The 21,386-nt window shown below is 47.6% G+C and overlaps 1 protein-coding gene across 6 annotated transcripts in view; it reads left to right on the top strand.

Annotated features, from left to right (window-relative positions):
- Window positions 1–21,386, top strand: part of CTIF (cap binding complex dependent translation initiation factor) — a 378,020-nt gene that overhangs the window by 84,792 nt on the left and 271,842 nt on the right. For all 6 annotated transcript variants that reach the window (XR_002097493.1, XR_002097494.1, XM_019518141.1 and 3 more), the window contains exon 2: window positions 11,784–11,996. Coding sequence is in view for 4 of the 6 variants with exons in the window: in XM_019518141.1 (XP_019373686.1) it covers window positions 11,817–11,996 (180 nt within the window). In the remaining 2 variants the exon portion in view is untranslated. The remainder of the gene's footprint in view (window positions 1–11,783; window positions 11,997–21,386) is intronic.

A 21,386-nucleotide genomic window follows, 5' to 3' on the forward strand; every position in this document is an offset into this window, starting at 1 on the left:
CCCCCCCGAGCCCTCCTAGCCCATTTGGTTGCCCTTGCCCCCCCCCCACAGTCCCCTGTCCCCCAGCAGGAGGCGGTGGCTGCTGCAGTGTAGCCCGGCTCCCCTCCACTGCCTGCCTGCTATGGGCTGGGGGAGGGGGCGTGCAGTTTCCCGTGCAGACAGGAGAGGACACGTCACCAGAGCAGCGTGGAGCTTGCAGCAGTAAAGAGCTTCCCCATGCGGCCCTGCTGTTCTCTGCAGTATTGGGTTGCACCTGCTGAGCCGCAGAGGCCCTAGGGAAGACAGCAGGGCAGGAGCCCGAGCCCGCAGTGGGCAGCCCATGCCCACCCCACACATCGATCTGCAGGGCATGGGTCCCCCTGCCCCCTCCCCCCGGGAGTGCATACAGCGGCAGGGAATCAGCACCCCACTCCTCCCAGATGAGCCGCCCATGGCCCCATCCTGCTCCCAGCCACGCGTTGCTTCTCCAGGCCCCAAGCCCCATGCACTGCCCGGCTGGGCAGCAGCCCTAGCCCTGCCCAGCTCCCTCCCTCCCTTCCTCCCTATGGGGGCCTCAGTCCCCTCCCTCCCCTCTTACCTGCGGGAGCTGCTTTCCAGGCTTCCTGCAGCCATATGCATATGCATGCACATAGCACCCCCCACCTGACCGCCCTCCTCCCGCTCCCCCCAGCCCCTTGCAGGCTGGAGCTCTGCCAGCAAGCAGAGAGCTCTTTGCAAAACTGCAAAACCCATGGGTTTCTCCATTAAAATGAGAAATCCATGTTTTCCTTGGGTAAAGGGGAAATCTGTGTTTTTCTCCATTTTTCCTGTGGGAAACGGAAAACCCGTATCCCTAGACATAACCCACAGAATACTGGGATTTGTTGATACGACAAACCATTAAAGAGGGTCATTGTTTTCTCTCTTCTCTTTCTGCTTGTATTGAACAGATCTGTGCTTCAATTAATATTAATGATTTGCACTTGTACAGATTTTCTCATCTGAATATTCATATCTTTCTAATGCCTGAAAATGTGTTATGTGTTTCATAGGAAACATTAGGAAGAGAGTTTCCAGCTCCAGAGGGCTTCCAACCGAAATGTAACCAGCATACTTAATATAACACGGGTTGCAAGACAAAGAACCTGGAAAAGAGAGAGGTTGCAGGTTTATTGTGATTGAGCATGTAGGGAGCCAAGTCAGGGACCGTGCTGCGCAAGCAGATTAGTAAAGGACAGACACAAAGAGCTTGTATGATGCCTTAGCTGCTTAGCTTAGGAAGGCACCATGCCTCCTGCTGGTTCTAATTATTATTTTTAAACACATTCATTTATAGGTCTTGTGTTTTTACCAGTGATTTGAGTGAGGTGAGATTAGAGGTCTTCAGGCATTTTAGTTTGAAGGCTGACTATGGCTTGTTCCAAACTACCCACTTGAATCATTTCATGATAGGGGAACAGAGATTGAGATCATGATGCTATTTTGCAGAGGAGGAAACTGAAAGCTAGAAAAGCTGTTGTGACCAAAGTGACTTAACCAAAGGCCACGTTGCAAGCCAGTGAGAGACAATTCTCATTTGGGATCTCTACTTGGTAGACTAGCCCATGCATAGGATGAGTAGCCAGTAGGTAGCATCAGCCTCCATTTTCTCCAACATTTCGCCCAATAAGCCATCATATCAATTAAGTATAATTCTGATTTGGCTGACAGCATGGTAATGCATATAGAGTTAGATGGCTCTTCCAACTTATTTACTTACCAGTATGGATATATATTGTATTTATTTGTTCTCATGCAGCTGCTAAAAGCAGCCAGTCCGTAGTGCACGTGGAGATTTAATTGTTCCCTGAGTAATAGATTGTGGCAGTAAACTTAGGAGAGGGGAGAGAAGGTTTAGCCTTGCTTTAGCCCCACATCAGTGTAACGGTAAGTCTCTTGGCAGGTTGAGATGAACTGATTTAGTCTTTATTGGCTGCTTGCTATGATGCCAGAGCCTTGCCTGGGTGCGTCTACACAAGACTCATCAAGTATAGTAGACTAGATCCACTGCGCATTAGTGCGGCAGGCAAAACGCATGCCTAACGCGCTGTAGAATTAATCTACTGTACATTAGTGTTAGAAGAAAAGCGTGCCGGTGCTACTGTGCACAAGCACCAATTATGGCTCGTTGTTAGCCCCTGTAATTACAAGTACTAAACTTAATGCACTGTAATTATGGTGCATTAATGAATGTGTAGGCTCTCCCCATCTTTAATTTTACCTCCTTCCAAAGGGATTGCTTAGGAAAAATGCACTACATCTGGAATTGCCACATATATATCCTCTTGTTCTCTCTAAGTAATGGGTGGCTTGACATGGTGCACCCAGGGAGTGAATTGCCAAATTCCAGTCTCCTGCTAGGAAGGACACTGTCATTGTTAGGCATAAAATGAATATGGCTCCAAGGCGCTATGGAGTCTGGATCACACCAGATTGGGGGACCAGCAGTGCGTGTGTGTGTGTGGTCAGTGTGTGGGGTGTTTCAGAACGGGTACAGTGTGCATACAGCAAAACCAAATCCATCCGCTGAAAGGTCCCAGTCAAAACAAAATACCAGCTAAGAGGCAGTTATGGTGTTCATTGCCGGTAAAAGGCATCTAGGTGAAACATCAGACAAGGCATGGCCTGGACCCATACTTTTGTTGGTTCTAGGAGAGAGGATGTTTAGCAAACTACAGCTGCTTTTCTGCAAGTCCCTGAAATGACTGAACAATTTCCTGCATCCTGTGTGCCACAGAGCAGTGGGAATCGTGGACGGGCTAGCCAGTCAGGCCACAGGCGCGTGGTGCTGAATTATGGTACTGTCATCTCCTCCCACAGGTGAGGGTGAATCATCACCTGGGATCCCGGTTTTTTCTGTTTTAAAAATCCAAAGCGTTCCAATTACCCCCCCCTCCCCTGCCCCAAATCCGCGTTTTTCTGTGATTAAAATGAAACACCACTACATATATTGGTATGAACTGCACATTATTTTGTTGATATATTTACAATTTTAAAGCAAATTGGAAGCCTACTAGTGCCCTAATCACTATAATAAAATAAATTCTAAATACCTATAAGTTTTGGTGTTTGATTTTTGGGGTTTTTTTATCGTGGAAAATCAGAGCTCCCCCTGCCCCCTTCTCTCACCAGGACACAGGTCCAGCTGCAACTGCCCCCCGTGCTGCTTTGTGGTTCTGAGCAGCCCTGATATGCCAATGCCCCTCACCCTCCTCAGCCTTGCTGGTGCACCTCACTCTCAACCCACAGCTCCCCATCCCCGCCAGTGCTCCTCACTCCCAACCTACAGGCCCCCACCCCCAGCCCAGCTGGTGCTCCTTACTCCTGACACACTGCTCCCTGCCCCCAGACCCCAGCCACCAGTGTGTAAGGCAGGGAGTGTACCCAACCATAGGTGATGCATCAGAGGGGCATGGGGGGGACACATGCCCCCCCAGATTTGTGCACCCACAGTGACAATGGGGCTGCAGCCTGGCTAAACTGGCATGGGCAGGAGCTGACTTTGTGGCCCAGCAGGTGGGACCCGGTGCGGGAGGGTGGAGCAGGATGGCAAGACTGACACTTCTGATGAGAGGTTTAGGAAACTGGGCTTATTTAGTCTGGAGAAGAGAAGACCGAGAGGGGATTTAATAGCAGCCTTCAACTACCCAAAGGCGGGTTCCAGAGAGGATGGAGCTGAACTGTTCTCAGTGGTGGCAGATGACAGAACAAGGAGCACCGGGCTCAGGGAAGTTTAGGTTGGGTATTAGGAAAAACTTTCTCACTAGGAGGGCAGTAAAACAGTGGAGCAGGTTACCCAGAGAGGTCGGGGAATCTTCATCCTTGAAGGTTTTCAAGACCTGGCTAGACAAAGGTTTGGCCAGGATGATCTAGTTGGGGCTGGTCCTGCTTTGAGCAGGGGGTTGGACTCGATGACCCACCGAGGTCCTTTCCAACCCTTACTTGCTATGATTCTGTCATTCTAAATGACTTCATCCTTTATTATGAGCCTTAGCATCCTAGTCAAGGAGCTAACATGTGACACCTATCTGCATAACCAGCTTTTTTGACAATCTGGGCACATTTTGGAATGGTTCAATGAGCATGTGATGTCCATATGCCAAAACCATTCCTTCTGAGCTAACTCGGGTTGAAGCCCAGAATTGTTCAGAAGTGGCAGATAAGAAATAGCTCAGGAGCTGGAAACAGCAGAAGTTGAGAGCAGCATTTTATTTTCCTTTTTTCAGATGGTATTGATCTGGCTTAATGTTTTGCTTGATCATTTCAAATGTGTCTGGAAAGAGACAGTATTAATTTCTAGCTAACAGGCTAGTGAATAAAAACGCATGGAAAGGCTGTACAGTGTGTGTGGGGGAAGGAGGAGATGCCTGTTTCTTCTAATTAATAACCAGCAGGAAGAAATATGAGGTGCTGTCCTGTAAAAGCCTGATTCAGACCCACTGCAATCAATGGGAAGAACCTGTCGGCATCGCTGGGCTTTGCATCAGGTTCTGTGGGATCAGACGTACCGTAATTTCTCACGTACAGCCTGGCCCGGAATATAACTCACGTTGCTTTTCAAAGGCAAAATAAAGGAAAAAAGATCTTTCCTTGTACTAAATAACTAAGTAGACGCAGCCAGGAAGCTGAGCCTGCTCATTTTTCCGCTCCCTGTGGATTACTTCAGTTTTTACTGGCAATTTCACCCACAAGGTGCAAAATCTGCACTTACTGTATTTTTTGCATATATTGACCACTTCAATTTGCAGCAGCTGTTTTTTGGGACAAAGGTATATGTACTATGTGAAAAATATGGTAAGTATTCTGAATGTAAGGTCTGAAGGTGTTTCACAACTGGTTAGTACTGGTACATGTGTTCCCTCATTATGACCATATGAGTGTGACATCATATGCAGATGTCGTTATGCTTTGCACTTGACAAATGAGAGACTATAGCCAGTCAATGAGACTCTTTTGTAGTGTGCTAGCATGACTTCATTTCCAAATCCATCTCTTCCTTTGGTGTTATTCTCAGCTCTCCCTTGATTTGCTGTTTGACTTCAGTCAAGTCATTTTGGCCCCTGAATAAATGGCCTTGTTTTCAGAGGTGCTGAGCACCCCTGACTCTCGCTGACTTGGGCTCTGGTAATCAGGTCATGTGTATGGGTGATTAGTTTTAGTTGGCACATTTAGATTGCATGAAAGTAAGTGGCTTTCTCAGTCACGCAGACCAGGGGATACATCCAGGCAGAGTCAGGACCCTTCTTTAATCGCTTCAATAACAGCTGGTGTGAATGCAGAAGCTATGATAGCAGACAGCTGGTCTCTTTGTTTCTTTCAGGAAACAACATAGCTGGAGTAATTGCTGGATCTGTGGAAGATGGCAGTTGGCTTACTGGGTTGGTCCAGTACTTCTAATCCAGTGTCTGCCCATGACAGCGATCAGCACCACATGCTTCATAGATAGATGCTTGGAAGCCCTATGATGAATGAGTATGGGAGACTCTTGCCAGTCACTAAACCCAGTCAGTCCATGAGCATCTTGTGCCCTGAAGCCTTTTTATCCCATCTAATGATGTAACTGTGACTGTTCTCATTATGCCCATAAAGGTCTTTCACTTTTCAGGATCCTGGTAGGGTCTTAGACTCGGTGATCTCCTGTGGCAGTAAGTGCAACATGTCAGGGTGCCGAAGTTCCTGCAAAATGATTTCATCTTAAATCAGGTTTGCTTTTTGCAAACATGGTTTGGCTCCTTCAGGGTAAAGGCAGCGTGCTTCTGGCAAGAGAGCGTCCTTTAAAATACTTAGGATGCAGTCTGCTAGTAACACCGTAGATTTAAACCTCTGTCAACTTTTCCGTTTATAAACCCAGGTTGTCAAAGGATTAAAACTCAAGTGGCAAACTCCTCACCGAGCAGTCCCGTGATAAAGGAAGATGCCTGGCTGTGGATAGGACTCCCCTTTATGCTGCCAAATTAGGTTGATGTGTGCAGTGAGAAATGTTAGTCTCTTTGTGAGTTTGCAGTAAGTGTGTGCACGTGCATCCATTTTTGTGGCATGGGCCTTGGGAGGAGACAGGGAAGCTCTTTTCTGCAGAAGCTTGTGGGGGTTTTATTTTAAACAGGACTTGGGCTCTTTCTATAATCTGCTATTAGACATTGTCCATAGGAGGGTTTGTATCCTAAGCTATGGTATCATGGCTTCTTACTCTTTTAGCAACAGCTTTCACTTCTGTGGTGCCTCTTTATCCTATGGGACACTTACAGTTCCTACACATGTAACTACTGTCTATGCGAGTAGTTTCTCCTTTACTGAAAGGCAGAAGACCTGGGGAAAGCCGGCAGATTGGGAATCAACTAGTCAGGGTGAGCGGCAAAGAAACACTGTGACATTGCAGGGTAAATTTGGACTGGCAGATTGTAATAGCTCAAGCTGAAATTTACTGTGATTAATACTCCTCTCCTTTCAAAAGCAGGCTCTTTAGTGATAAGTGGTTGGGACCTGACTCTTAAATCTCCTTGCTTAGTACTTCCAGCAGCATACTGGCCAATGATAAAGGGGTGGTGTACATTTGTTCAGCAGTAATTGAAAAACTGATCTGCCCCATTTACAAAGCAAGTACTGGCCTTGCCTGGCTTGATGGTGTTAATTGGTGTGGCCTCATGTACATTAATACAACAATCTGTGTATCTTAGCCATCAACTTGGAGGGCAGGGTTTCCAGCTGCTGATTGCAGTGGGATGGAGCTCAGAGTGTATTATATCTAGTCAGCAGCAAGCAGTGGGTGATCTGTATGCATGCGATACTATATGACTCTACATAGGCACAGCTAAGCTGGTTGCAGACAGCACTTGCCAGCTGCAGCCTTAACACTGAATTTCCTAGTTATGCATCCAGCAGAGCCCTTGACGTGCTAAGAGACATCTTTAGAAGAAAGAGCTTGTAGCTGAATGTAGCAGCATGTTGGTGACAAACCAGAGGATCTCAAAAAGATCATGTTCTGTACAGGAAGGCAGAGTCGAGTCACTTGGACGATATAATTGATACACTATGCATCTTAATTGGGCACATTCCATCCTGCGCTGGAATATTTTTAAAGTCGTGTATTTTTAATGTGAAGATCTGCTTCTAGCTCTATATTCACTTGAGCCTTCAAACCACCTCTTTTCTGTGGGCGCCTGTACATATCATGGGTTTTAATCCTCATTAAATTAAATAGGTTTATACAATTTAAACTTGTTTATTTTGGAGCGTCGCATCTGTGTTTACACATACTAGGCTTTTGAACAAATTAAGCCAGGTCCCTGGCTGGCGTCACAGGAGAGCGGAATGGTACAGCCCTGCCCCACATCCACCCCATGCCCGTGCCTTGCCATGTAGCTGTGGAAGCAGGGAGCTGGCAAACCACACAAGGAAAAAAAAAGCAATTTGAAGGGGTGAGCTACAAAAAAGTCGCCGCACCATCTGGTGGACAAAGAGGCTCATTACTCATTTTTGAGTGCCTTTGTGTTTGCACACAGTGAATCCACGGATGCGGTGCTTTAATTCCTGGTGAGCCAAGCTAAGCTACGTCCGAGGCGTTTTAGTTTAATGCACAAGAAAGACTTTTAAAGTGTCAGGAAATCCCACTCGTGCAAACAGACACGCAGTTGCAGCGCATGAAAGGGCAAAAATTGTGGTGTGTACATGAGCCCCAAGTGTTGAATATAAAGATAAGAACTTTTAAGAACTCCCATGCAGTTCTTTTCTGATAGCATTCAGCACCTAAGAGTCTCAGGTCCCAGAGGTGTCTATTATGCTTCAGGCTACTCTATTTCAGGGGTGCCAACTTGTGGTATGAAGCTACTGTATTTCAGGGGCAGGCTCCATGTGTGGCATGTGGCAGATTGGGAAGGGGACAGACACTACAATGGCAGATATGACAGCAAGTAGAAATCAGAACATCAGATCAAGCTGGGAGAACAGAGAAAGAAGCAGAAAGCAGAGCAGTGGATTGGATGGGAGAAAAGGATCAAAGTGGCACTCAAGGAGGATACAGAGCTAATTTGTGGCACCTGCCAAAAAGTTTGGCCCCCACTTTTCTATTTATGTCATCTTTGCTGCTGATGCATTTCCTATGCAGTGAATGCATTTTGGCATCCTGTGTTCAGGAACATGGCCCGTTCCAGCAACTGGAGCACTGAGTTAGGGAGCAAATGGAGGTGGGCATTAGAAACCAGTTTGGCTATCTGGAAACAAAGATAAGAGGTTGTTAACATGCAAACTCTCAAGACTGATCCAGAATGGACAGAGGGCAAGAAATAAGGTGGAAAGGGATGTAGCTTTCATTGGCTCAAAGGGAGCAAATGCAAACCAAGATTCAAGTGACAGGAGATGAGACTTGGAGAGCAAGGGGTGGACTGCAGGTAGAGGGGAGGGAATGGGTGTAAACTTGGAGAGCACGGTGACTGTAGAGCCATCTTGGAGCCTAGCTGCCCCTTTCTTGTTCCTCTGGTGTGGTCACAAAAGCATGTGGAGAGACGGAAGGAGTGCAGGTAGAAAGGGAACAAGCAGATGCAGAGAGAGGGCATGTTAATACTGTGTTTGCTGTGGCAGCAGCTTGTGGAGCCCTAGCTTTAAGCCTGCTAGCCTGGGCAGATCTAGCAGGGAAATTACAGCAGAATAGCACCGAGTACAGGCTCATGCTCACTCTCAAATAGCTGCCAAGATTTTCAAGTGTTTTTTTGCAACCCATGCAGATCTGCCGTGCTTAAAGGGACACCTGAGCTGACTTATTTAAAGCTAACAGAGGTATGTCTAACTATACTGCAGGCAAGGCCATGGCTGCCACATCACCCCCATTGCCACCAGAAGAACTTAAGCAAAATACTGTTTCGGTAATGAAACAATAATCAGTGTCTGCCCCTGGCATGGGGCATGAAAGCAAGAGTTGTACCCCCCTCGTCACAGAGGTGGCCACATAAACGTGCACATGCCAGCATTGCTTACTCCTGTATGACAGAGGAGTATAATAAGGTAGACGGGACAGGCATAAGGACCACTAATGTTGATGTATCTGCACCCTCATAGATTAAGTAATGAAGAACCCTCTGATGATTTTTTGAGGTCCCTTCCAGCTCTTAATTGCTATAATTAATTTCTGTGATGACATGGTTACACGGGTGCAAAGGCTGCGTAGCCCAGGCCTGTGTCCCCTGCTGCTGCAGTTACTGCAGTGTAGGCACTCCCATGTCTCACATGCCCTCTAACAGGCACTGCAGGGGAGTGGCTGCTGCATGGTGTGTTTCTTGCCTTCCAGACTGAAAGCAGTTTCTCTCTGCAAACAGCTTTCTTTCATGGCCTCTTGTTGGGCTTGGGGAAAGCAGATACACAAAGGAGCCAGCCTTGTGCAGGCAGGCAGAGGGCACGAGCAGACTTTCAGAGCATGCAAAGCCTGAGCCAATTTAGGCTTGCAAGGAGAAGACAGAGAGGACTGGCCTTCCTGGCATGGATGGCAGAGCTGAGTATAACAAAGAAATTTTCTGGGTTGCATAACATAAGACTTGGTGAAGGCATTTGTCACATTAACACCTGCTTCTTCAATAGCACTCTTCATCCATAGATCTCATAGTGCTTTACAGGGAAAGTCAGGAGACATATCCCTATTTTATGATGGGAAAAGTGAGGGACAGAGGTCAAGGTCATCCATCAGGACAGTAGCAGAGCTGGGAGTAGGATCTCAGGTTTCCCAAGTTCATTTTAATCACTATGAAGTTAACCTGTGCAGTTGACTCTCAGAAAAGGTGGCCTAGTAGTACATTAATCACATTCCCAGCAGTGCTCTGTGTCGGTACTTCAGCCTTGATCGCCAGCAGGATTCAAGAAGTTTCCTTCATTGCACCTGCCCTTTGTGTTGTGGCTCTCTCAAGGGAACAGGTGGTTCACCTCATGGTAAATGAGTCCCCCAGGATTAGATGGACTGTGTGATCCAGTGGGGCAAGGCTTGCTCCATTCACTAAGACAATTAAAAGCGAGATGTCTTTGTATGCAGGAAGAGAGGAATTGTTTTATCTGCAGTTCATTCAGAGGAGATCCATCCTAGTATCTAACAGGTAAGTCAGGAAATCATGGAAATTATTCATGAATGTTGATTCATCGTCCAGAAGATGGAACAAGCTGCCAAGGGAAGTTATGGGATCTCCTTCAGTAGAGATTTTCAAGAGAAAAAAGGCAAGTCGTCTCTGAGACTGAGACGGCTAAGAAATAGTGTCTTGTCTGTGTCATGGTCAGACTGGATAACTCTTGGGGTCCCTTATGTGACCCTATGATTGGAAATGGAAATGGAAAGCCCCAACCTCAGATTAAATACATGGCTATCTGTGGGAATTTCCTTTCAGATTTGGATTAAAGGTGTGCTGTAGAAAGGCTGAATATACTTTATTCCTTACCATGTGGAACAAGCAGATTTGATCTAGGAGTGGAGCTGGGTGTCCCAGACTCGCCCTGGTGTGACTGGGAGCTGGGAGCAGGTAGAAGGATCTAGCTTGGGCTGCCCAGAAGGACCGGCTGAAATATTGCCTTTAAAGACTTTCTCTGTACACAGCAGGTCACTTTGCTCCTACCACCATGCTAGGTGCATAAATTCAGGCTGAGTAATGAGATCCCAACATATACTGCTTCCCTGGTGTCTCCAGCAAGCTGGCTCATGCAGAACATGTCTTTTTCTCCGCCTTTCTGGTATAATATATGTTTTTTGCTGCTATAAACTCTTAACAAAAAAAACCTGACATGACCTTTCTGTTCCATTGCACTGTGCCCCCCCTGCTAGCTGGGTCATTTAAAAGCACAGGTGCTGACTCTGCATTTCTTTTGGTACTACCAGCCCATCCATTATTTACCAGTTTATCCTCTCCATGTAGCCCTCACCTTTCTGTTTGCCCCTCTCAGCTGTTACCCGGTGCCTTACCATCCCTCTCTTAGCAGCACAGCTAGAATAATGCTGAGGATGTGCTTTCTTGCTTGTTTCTGTTAGGTTTAGCACAGACTGTTTTCACCGTCATAGCAAAGTAAACTTTGTCACCATTCACTTTTCTTGGATCCATGGGCATTAAGAGTTAAATTGTACCAGATGGCATGGCAATGTCTTTGTATTACCAAACAGCCTAATTATGGACTGGGACCCCCCCACCCCAAGACACTTCACACAGAACAAAAATAAAGCCTCGGCCTCCAAGAGCTTACAATATGAGTGCAAGACAAATGATGACAAATGGGTCCAGACAGTTGGGGAATACAGTTGGAAAAAAGAAGAGGTGTGGATATGTTTTTAATGTGTATGTTTTGGAGCCTTTATTCCCATGGTTTTGGACTGCAGAGCTGTCCCTTCTCCATTATAAGGAGCCCGGTTGGGCCCTGGCAATTGCCTTCAGTGCCCACTTGCAGAGAATAAAACTCTATCTTTTGCTTTATGTGCATCTGTCACTTGCTAGGGGAGTCCTTGGCAGTCGGAGGCCTCCAGACTTGTGTTCTCTCTTAGGCCAACAGTCATACTCACGGGCATTGGAAACTCGGATGCAGCCGACAAAAGGGACCATTCCTGCTAACCGGCATGGCAGGGCTATGATGCACCTTTGCCGTCACCCAGCCTCTTTTGGGTAGTTAGAAGATAATTGGAAAAATAAAAGAGACACTCTGTTTGTGATGAATTCCTAAGGTAGACCCCAGTTGTGCACATGTTCGTAATGCAATTGCAAGCCTGCCAAACATTATGAATCGAGAAATGAATTGCTCTTGTCTCTCTTTCCCAGGCTTCCTCCATCCTTGGTTCCTCTCCTGGAGTGATGGAAAACTCCTCTGTGGCATCTGCCTCCTCTGAGGCAGGGAGTAGTCGATCTCAGGAAATTGAAGAGCTGGAGAGATTCATCGACAGTTATGTCCTTGAGTACCAAGTCCAAGGGCTGCTGACTGACAAAACAGAAGGGGATGGAGAGAGCGAGAAAACACAGTCCAATATCTCTCAGGTTAGTGAAGGTTGCGATTCAAAAATGAGGGTTTCCACCAAGATGCTGAAGTCACAGAGGAGCTGGTATAAATTGTGTCCTGTGATCCAGCAGATGAACTTGCAGCCTTGAAGGCTTACATTTTGCTAGGCAGGCTTCTGCAGATCTTGGCAGGACTGGTAGAAATAAGGCAGAGGCTGTACACTGGATTTGAGGCAGCTTTTTTGTTCATCTGAATATCAGCACTCCAGATGCTTCATAACGATCTGGTCAGCTGTGTTTTCCACTAAATGTTTTTAAAATAGCTCGAAATGTCTGGCTATAGGAGAAACCCCTCTGACTTTCAGTTTGAAATGAAAGGAAAGTCTGTGTTCAGACACAGATTTGCATACTGGGTGTGGAGCGCTGAAGTTTCTGCTGTGATCAGCTGATGACTAGGATGGGAATTGCAGGGAGGAAGAGGGAAACATGCACCTGGGAGAGAGGGCAACTAGCTTGTGCGGCACCACCTGGCAGCCTGCTCTTCTTGTGGATTTGTTGTTCACTCGGTGGTGCAAATGTGCACTCTGTGAAGTCACAGAGATGTGTAAGAGAGCACTATCTGGTCCCATATAGTTCTGGTCTTCCCTCTAGCCCTTCTACCACCAGCAAAATCCCAGAGGCCTGGAAGGACTATTTACTCATGACCAGGCCTGGGCCATGCCACAGTGATGCTATGACTGAGGGTTGTTAATTTTTTTAATGAGCTGAGAAATGCATATTAAATCTTAAAGACCCGTGCAGCCTTGGTTCACATGCATGGCTTCCACTGGTATTCATAAGAAGCTAATAAGTTGATTAATTATTAAGAACATTGCATAGGGCAGAAATCTCTCTAACTGAACATGGACAGCTGACACTCACTCAGTAACCTGCAAGCTTATTTCAAAATTGCAAATGCAGCTAAGAATCCTAATGAACGGTGTGCTTTGGAAAGCTGTGAAGACCAAGGTTATTAAGGAATGCTTTGGGACTGTCTTTAGTAGAGGGTACAATTAGGATTAATGGGATATAATCTTTAGCGTGGATGAGTCAGGCCGAATTAGGAAAATGATGGGTTGGAGCGGTGCTATAGTTGCGATGGGAATATGTGAGGAGCAAGGATTTTGTGGGGTAATGTCTTTTTATTGGACCAACTGAATAGTTGGGATTGCTGCGAGACAAGCTTTCGGGCACAAAATGCCCTTCCTCGGGTCTGGGAAAGAGTCAGAGTCAGCCTAAGGTAGAGAAAATGAGCTCTGCCAGACAGTTTTCTCAGTCTGTATCTTGGTGCCAAAATGTGCTAAGCACTTACCTGACATCTCAGCTGTCAAATCTACTTTTAGAGAAGGCAGCTGGTCCAGGAGTGAGCTGAGGACCGGTGAACCTTAGGTTCAGATCCAGGCTCTGTCACTGGGTCCTTGTATGACCTTGGGCAAACACTCATCTGCCTCAGCTCCCCAGTCATAAAATTGGGATAGTAGCATTTTCCTGCTTTGGGGTGTGGAGGATACTTGTATTACAGGCTGTGAGGAGCCCAGATACTATGACCACAGTAGCCACTTATATACATCAGACAGTCTGAAGATGCAAGTCCCAGCTCTACAGATCTTACCCCCCAAGGAGCAGTATTGCTGCCATTAGCTACTTGAACCCGAAGAGGAAATTAAACAACTGAACATGCCGACGTTGAGATGAGCTTGGATCTGTAGGTTTGATTTGAGTCCATCTTTGTTGCTGTGGGAGGTTGTACAAACCCCAGGCATGGAGCAGGGGTTGCCATGTGCTAGTTACTGTCCAAACACAGGGAAGAAGGTTTCTTTGCCAGCGAGACTTTATTTTAAATAAACCTTAATAGGTACAGGGCATTGTGGGCAGCTGGGAGCTGGTAGGTAAACGTGGAGATGGGATGCTGATGGGATGCTATAGTTACTCTGAGTGCTACCTGCCTTCCAGTCCTCCCACAAATGCTCAGGCTGTTGATGCTGCTCTCGGTGAGCCTGTTTGTTTCCAGCATCAGCTTTTATTTTTCTAGCAACTTCCTCCAGCTCATTTTTAGCTTTTCTGCTCTGCCAGAGGCAGTGACAGCTCACAGCCGCAACCCGGACTGCTGCAGGCTTCAGGTGGGCCCTGATCAAAGAGCTCTCGTGATGCATTGCCGCGCCTGTGCGCCCTGCCACCAGGCCATTGGGATGGCTGAGTCACCGTGTCTCCTGCCGTGTCCAGGAATGTGCTCCCTTCCCGTCCTGGTGGAGGCCGAGGAAATCTTAGCCCCATGCTGCATGCTGCTGTCTGGTTTGCAAACTGGCTGTGCAGGCACTGTCTGTGTTAGCAGGGAGGAGACAGCTCAGGGGGTGATCTATACTATAAATTACAGTAAGCAGCACAGTGCTGTGATGCTCTCATAAGCTGAATGGTGTCCACACTCCTACTAAATAATAGTTTTCTCAACATCACAGTAGTTTGCAGGGGCCGCACCATGCCAGGAGGTGTGTGGATGTGATGCTTCCTCATGTGGCCCGCAAATTGCAGCCCAGGCTTTAGGAGGTGCCTTGCCTGGATTGATTTGCAGGGAAGTTGGGAGCGTTTTAGAAGCTTCCTGGCACCCAGTCGCTGTAGTGGGGTCTTTGTGGAGCAGGGGCCTGAGAGATGGTCACTTGTGACTATGGTTTTACAGGGGGACACGGGTTATTTAGATTGCATCTTTCTGCTTTTATCTGCACGGTGCCTGTCACAAGGAAGAGAAGGGCAAGGACCCAGCCAGTAATGCCAGTAGAGCTGTGCCCAGGGTCTTGGGAAGAGGCAGCTGTTTTGCCAACAGGAGCAAATGGAGAGTTTGAGGCTAAAATAATCCAAGGTGACATGACCTGAAGAGCGAGAGACGTAGTTGGTTGTGTTCCTTCCTGGGGAAGGCAGGGTAGATTTGCACATTGAGAAAGACCTTAAAGCAGTGGCTGTCATCCTCATTAGGCTCAAACCTCCCGTCAGAAAACATTAGCTTTTAATCATTTCTTGACTATGGAATAATAAGAGGGTAGTTCTTCTGTTGCAAAGAAATCAGAAAGAAGACAACAGGGCATTTTTCAGTAGATTCCTGTTTGTTATCTCTGGGTTTATCTTCTGAATTGTAGATAGGTGTTTGCATACCTAGGTGTGGTAATAGTCTGTGGCACCCTTAAAAGGATCCCCTTGCACTACAGGGTGTCTAGGCACCCTGGTTGAGGAACATGGCTTTAAAGACAGCTCTAGAGGGACTCTAGGAGATGCTGCCAGAGAAAATGAACAGAGGAAGCTTCATCTTAGGCCTGAAGTAGATGAGCATCATGAACTTGAATTACATCGGGTAAGGCCTTGAATCAAACCTCACCTCAAATAGCAGCAAGGGCGGATGGCAGAGGACAGTTCTGCTGATTCTCTCGTCCTTTCGCTCTGCCATGTTGCGCTTGTCCCACTTTCTTCTGCGACAGTCTTGTCTGAAAAAAACTATCCCAGGCATCCTGGTAGTTTGATCAAATGAGCTCTTATGTCCCCTTTTCAGTGAGATGCCTGCGTGACATGGGTGTTTAAACTAGGACTATCCTGGCAAAAATGGGACTGTTTCTCTCTCTCTCAGACTCCCAAAACGTGCCCCCGCTCCCCCTACATGCTCAGTTGACACCAGAGCTCAGAGGCAGTTGATCCTGACAGCAAGCGGGGTGTCCTATTTTGAGACGAGAGAAATATGGTCACCCTAAGCAATATATAATAAGTACCAGAGGTGCATCTGAACAAAAGACTGGAGATTTAACAATGGATCGGATGCAGATTTCCTTGGCGCAGCAAGATTATTTTCCTGTGCCCAGAGGTTCAGTGCAAACCAGGTACAGTTTTCTGCAGCGCGTTTTATTTACCAAAGGCTTTGGGTTAAATAGACCATGCCAGCAGTAAGGGTAGGCAGTGTAATGTCTCACATGTATTATCTGTAGGTAGAGCAAGAGAGTGGGGCAACCAGTAAGCAGTAACGTAACTAGGGCAAATGGGACAGTGGTGGTAGGAGTGGGTGCAGGGACTGCTGTGGTAGCCTCTTGGCATGCCACCTCCACTCTCTGGCAGGGGTTTTGCCCAAGACACAACACTTGTTAGTTATGCCTCTATGTATAAGGATTTGAGAGCATGATGCAGCCCTTGCAAGCAGCCTCCTGGGGCCCTGAGTCCGGTCCCCTGGGTTTGCCAGCAGTAATTTAATTTAGGATTCCCCAGTATTTCCACTTCGAAGCCCTGCAACTAGAAGGCACAACATCAAGAATGCCTATACATGCCATAGGAAATGCAGGGGGTGAAGCCACTACCACTGCTTTTGCAGTGCAACAAAAAGAGAGTGGCTGGTTAACACATCCTAGGAAAATGATTGTGCTCCACCTTACAGAGGAAGGCAACCCCCCTTCCTCCTCCCATGAGCCCATGCCCATCTGACCAATCTTTTTTGATTAGCAAGGAGTTGGGTGGAGGGTTGGTTTTGTTCAGATGCTGACAGCAGCCCTCTTACAACTCTGGGTGCACAGCAAAACTGAAACTATCTCGGTGTCTGTACAAACTCAGTGCATGACTAAAAGCACGCTTCTTGGAAGGGAGGACTGGGTTTAAGCCTCGCAGTGTAGCTCAGTCTGGTTCAGGAATTTGGGTTTCCGTTTTTTTGTCGACAGTCAGGTTTTGGTTGAATATTCTGGTCAGCTCTGTTGTTCACTCGGAAAGGAATCTGCATCCATCTTTTCAGCTTGAAATGGAGATTGTTACTTAACATGTTAATTTAAGCAATTAGTGAACTGTTGTTTTTCTGCGAGCTGTAGGACCGGTTTGATTCGCCATTAATGTGCCATGTTCAGGATGGTGGAATCCCATTGCTGTCTGTGTAATCATGCCAGCAAAAAAAGAGGATTAATCACAAAATGTTTTGAATCTGACAGGCTCACACATACTCTGAAAGAGAGAGATGTGGAAGAAAATCCTTTTAAGATGGAAAGGACCAGATCCTTTCTAGACGTGAATAGCATTGTTTAGCAGAGCTACGGAGGCATATACTAGCTGAAGATCAGTTCTGTATTTCTAAACCAACACAACAGTAGCAGTCCCTCATATGGGTTTAGAGAGAAAACAGTAAAAGAACATTTTTAAGACTAATTTGTGCAGAAGGGAGGTTTACAAAAAATGTAAATCAAAAGCCGTTAAAAATGGGGAAAAAATATATCTGAAACCTGAAGTATATCCAAAGCATTATTTTTAACATATGGCTGAAGAACTTTTCTATTTGAAGTGATAAGACTGCACTTCATGTCAAACAGGCAGGCACTGCTTTATTTAATGTGTCAAGTTCAACAATGCTTTGGAGATGTGCACAAGTGAAGAACTGAAGTTTGATAGTCAGTCCAAGGCTCAGAAGAGATTTAATCCTGCTGGGAAATAACAATCTTCGCTTCTGTCTTCCTTAAAAAAAAGAAAGGAAAGAGAGAGAATGAATTTGATATTTGTTAAAGAGAAAAACCAATCCGACAGAGCTAGCCAGTTCTGGTGAAGGCTAGTGCCAGTATTACGCAAGTGGCACATGCTTTGACCAGAGCATCTGAGGCTTGCAAATATTATTCCTGCCTCTCCAAAGGGTCCTGCCAGAGCCAGCCGTAGGGGTGGGTAACATGAACGACCTCTCAGGGCACCGTGGCCAGGGTGGCACCAAACATGTACATGCGTGAGCTGCCTGTGCTCACAGCACTGCTCTCCCCCCACCCCACTCCAGGCAGGTGCCCATCCCAGCCCCCCACCTCCTCCTCCCACCTCCAGCCATTGCTGAGGAGGAGCTGGGCTGGGCACATGTGGGATGGCACCTTCAAAGCAGTCCACCTGCTTTGCTCCCACGCTGTGATGACTGCCCCCCTGCCTGGCACACCGTGCCACTCTGCCAGACGGTGCCCCTGCCCACCTCCCTGTGCCTCTACCTGCAGCAGCACCACCGATTTGGGGGGGGGGGGCACCAATATACAAGGTCACCCAGGGCTCCATTTTCCCTAAGGCAAGCTCTGAATCCTGGCAGACTGCTTCCTGGTTTTGTGTTAAGGTTTCAGACTGTGATGCCCATTTCCACTGGTGACCTGATCAGGGTTTTAACTCTGTCCTGCACAGCCTGAATTTTCAAAAGTCCCTGGTGATTGTAGCTGCATCAGTTATTGGGTGCCCATCTTTAAAAAGACCCTATTTTAAAGACACCCCTCCCCTTAATCTAACCCCAGTTTAAAGACTACTGAAGTTGGGCACCTCAAAACACTAGTCAGCATTTGAAAATTAAGAGCAAAATTCAGCTAGGGCCCTTATACTCCCCTACTTAGGTGTTTACAGTGCCTTAAAATCAGGGACCTGGCGCCAGGAGAGCAATTCAAAGAGACAGGATTAGATGCCTGTGGAGACTTAAAAGTCACTGAAGGGCTGTTCACAAAGCTGGGACACTTTGGGGAGCTGCCTAGAGGTAACCAGAAGGAAACATCAAACCCAGGCTTATATCTAGGTTTTTTCAAAGCACCGAGACATCCATTTGAATCTGGCTTGTAAATTCGGATGCGAGTGAGGAGCTGCACCTTCTCAACACTCAAATGGGTGTCACGGATGGGTGAGGAAGAGGGAGTATCTTTATGAGCGTCTATACACGTGCTCTGGGGTGATGGCGGGGGACGCTTTAATTAGAGCGGCTCTGAGATTAACTTTAATTAAAGCACCCACAGCGTCATGTGTATTCAGCATGCTACACTTCAAAATGGCAGCAGGGGCGCTTTAACTAAAGCTCATCTGATGAGCTTCAAAAAGCCCCTGCCTCCGTTTTGAAATGTGGGGACACTGATACATGTGACGCGGAGGCTGCTGAAGCGCACTAATTAGCACACTCCAGCAGACTCAATTAATTAGCATGTGTCGGGGCAGAACTCCGTCACATGTATAGGTTCCCTATGATCTTATTTCAATAGGACCCAACCTTGTCGCCCTATCAAGAAGGTGGGTCCAAAAGGATAGTATTTTCCCCTTTGTGTGTAGGGACAATTGGCATATGCATATCGACCACTTTTTTTCCTCCTTGTTTTTTTAATCGTTTCTTATGAACAGATCCTTCTTAACCAAAAATTACCCAAACGAAGAAAACCTCGCCTGGTTAATAAAACAACTGTGCTGGTTGATGGCAAGTGTTTGTTAAGGCAGAAGCCAGAGTAGTATTGCATCTTATAAACTAGCTATGCCTAAGCTTTCATAAGTGTCTGTAACCCTAAGAGAAAGCAGCATGCTCTCTTTTTATGAGAGCTGCGGAAAGAAAGATGACCTGATGTTCAGGACCTGGGTTGATATTATCTTGAGCTTCAAGTTTAGGCTCTGCCAGTGACTCTGTCTATAACTTTGGGTAAGTCTCTTAATTCATCTGGGCTTTGGTTTTCCTCAGGCACGATAACACTTGCCTACCTAGCTGAGGTGATGTAGGGAGACGTTACTACAGGGATGTCCTACTGGTAGCCCACAAGAGGTTAAGCTGTGGCCCCAGGCTCTTACCTGGTTACTGCTCCCTAGCACTCTGATTGCAAGAATAATTGGAGTCTCTGGGCGTCCCTCCCTCCTCTGGCTTTTGCTGCCTGCCCCTGCCCCAGAGGGTGGGGCTGGGGGAGCTGAGAGTGAGCCTGGGGGGGTGTGGTGCCTTGGGCGGGGGGCAGGCTCCTCCTGGTGCATTAGGCATGTGGGTGAATGGTGCATGGGAAGTGGCCAGAAGTGGATCCCAAATTTGAGAGAGCAGGGTGCAGGAACAGCAGCCCATGCTTTTGGGGTGGCTGTACCCCCTCACTGCCACCTTTTCTCTCCTCCCCCCAACATCTCCCCCTTCCCGCTGGTGCAGGCAGACCAGGCAGGGGGAGCCCCCGGGAACATTTTAAAGTCCCCAAACCAGGTAAGAGTCCTGCCCTACTTCCCTCCCTGGTCTGAGTCATGGCCCCTCCCCACCACTTCTCCCCATCCTCCACCTGCCTCTGCTGCTTTCTTCAAAGTCCCAGGGGTGGGGAAGCATCAGAGCTGCCCCTGCCCACTCCGGCTGGGTGGTTCTGGGGCTGGGCTCAGTTGGGAAGACTACAGGACAGCAGCAGCTGTGATGAGTGGGCACCTGCCCCTTCCCCTTCTGGGAGCGGGCGCAGGGAACGGAAGCCTCCTCCTCCTGCACCGTTGCTGCTGTTGCTGTCCCAGCTGAGCCCAGTCCCCAACCCCTGCAGCCTAGACCCCCAGAGTCTCCTGCAGCATGGTCCAGCCGTGCCACTGCATTCACTCAGAGGAGACGGCATCCAGGCACTGTATGGCCTGGCGGGGCCATGGCTCACCCTGGTGTGGCCTGCAGGCGTGCAACCCCTGTTGGTGCTACCTGTGGGGCATTTGGTCCCCAGGTGCTTAGAAGTTGGACAGGCATGCATTACAACATGGGACAGTGATGGAGGAGGGTAGGAAGGGAAGATGTTATGTACTCGTTTTTATCACAAATCTGTTTCTAGTTCTCAGCATCCTGGAGCCATGACAATAGAGGAAATTGTGTGAGGGTAAATTAGGTTGGCCTTCAGTACAGTCCTGTGCACCACTTGCAGCTGTGAACACAACAGAATAGCTTTCCTTCCATAGATTTCATAGACATTAGGGCTGGAAGGGACCTCGGAAGATCATGGAGTCCAGCCCCCGCCCCAAGTGCAGGAAGTCAGCTGGGGTCATAGGATTCCAGCAAGATAAGCATCCAATTTGCTCTTGAAGGTGTTCAATGTAGGTGCTTGAACCACCTCCGATTGCAGGCTGTTCCAGACCTTGGGGGCTCAGACAGGAAAGAAATTCTTCCTTATGTCCAGCCTGAAACAGTCTCGCAGTAGTTTATAACCGTTCGACCTCGTTATCCCTTGGGGCACTCTGGTGAACAAACGTTCCCCCAGATCCTGGTGGTCACCCCTGATAAACTTATAGGTGGGCATCAGATCACCCCTGAGCCTGCGCTTTTCCAGGCTAAAGAGCCCCATGGCTCTCAGCCTGTCGTTGTAAGGTCTGTTTTCCTGACCTCTGATCATGTGCATGGCTCTTCTCTGCACTCTCTCAAGCTTGTCCACATCCTTCTTGAATTGTGGAGCCCAAAACTGGACGCAGTACTCCAGCTGCGGCCTCAGCAAGGCCAAATACAAGGGGAGAATGACGTCCCGGGATTTGCTTGAGAAGCATCTATGGATGCAAGCCAGCATTTTGGTCGCTTTTCTAGCCACAGCATCGCATTGCAGGTTTGTGTTCATCTTGTGGTCAATGATGACCCCCAAGTCTCTTTCTTCCATAGTGCTAACCAGCATAGCACTGCCGAACCTATAAGGATGCTGCAGGTTTTTC

The sequence above is a fragment of the Gavialis gangeticus genome, unplaced genomic scaffold, assembly GCF_001723915.1.
Source record: "Gavialis gangeticus isolate Ggan-Ray unplaced genomic scaffold, GavGan_comp1, whole genome shotgun sequence".
NCBI classification, from domain to species: domain Eukaryota; kingdom Metazoa; phylum Chordata; order Crocodylia; family Gavialidae; genus Gavialis; species Gavialis gangeticus.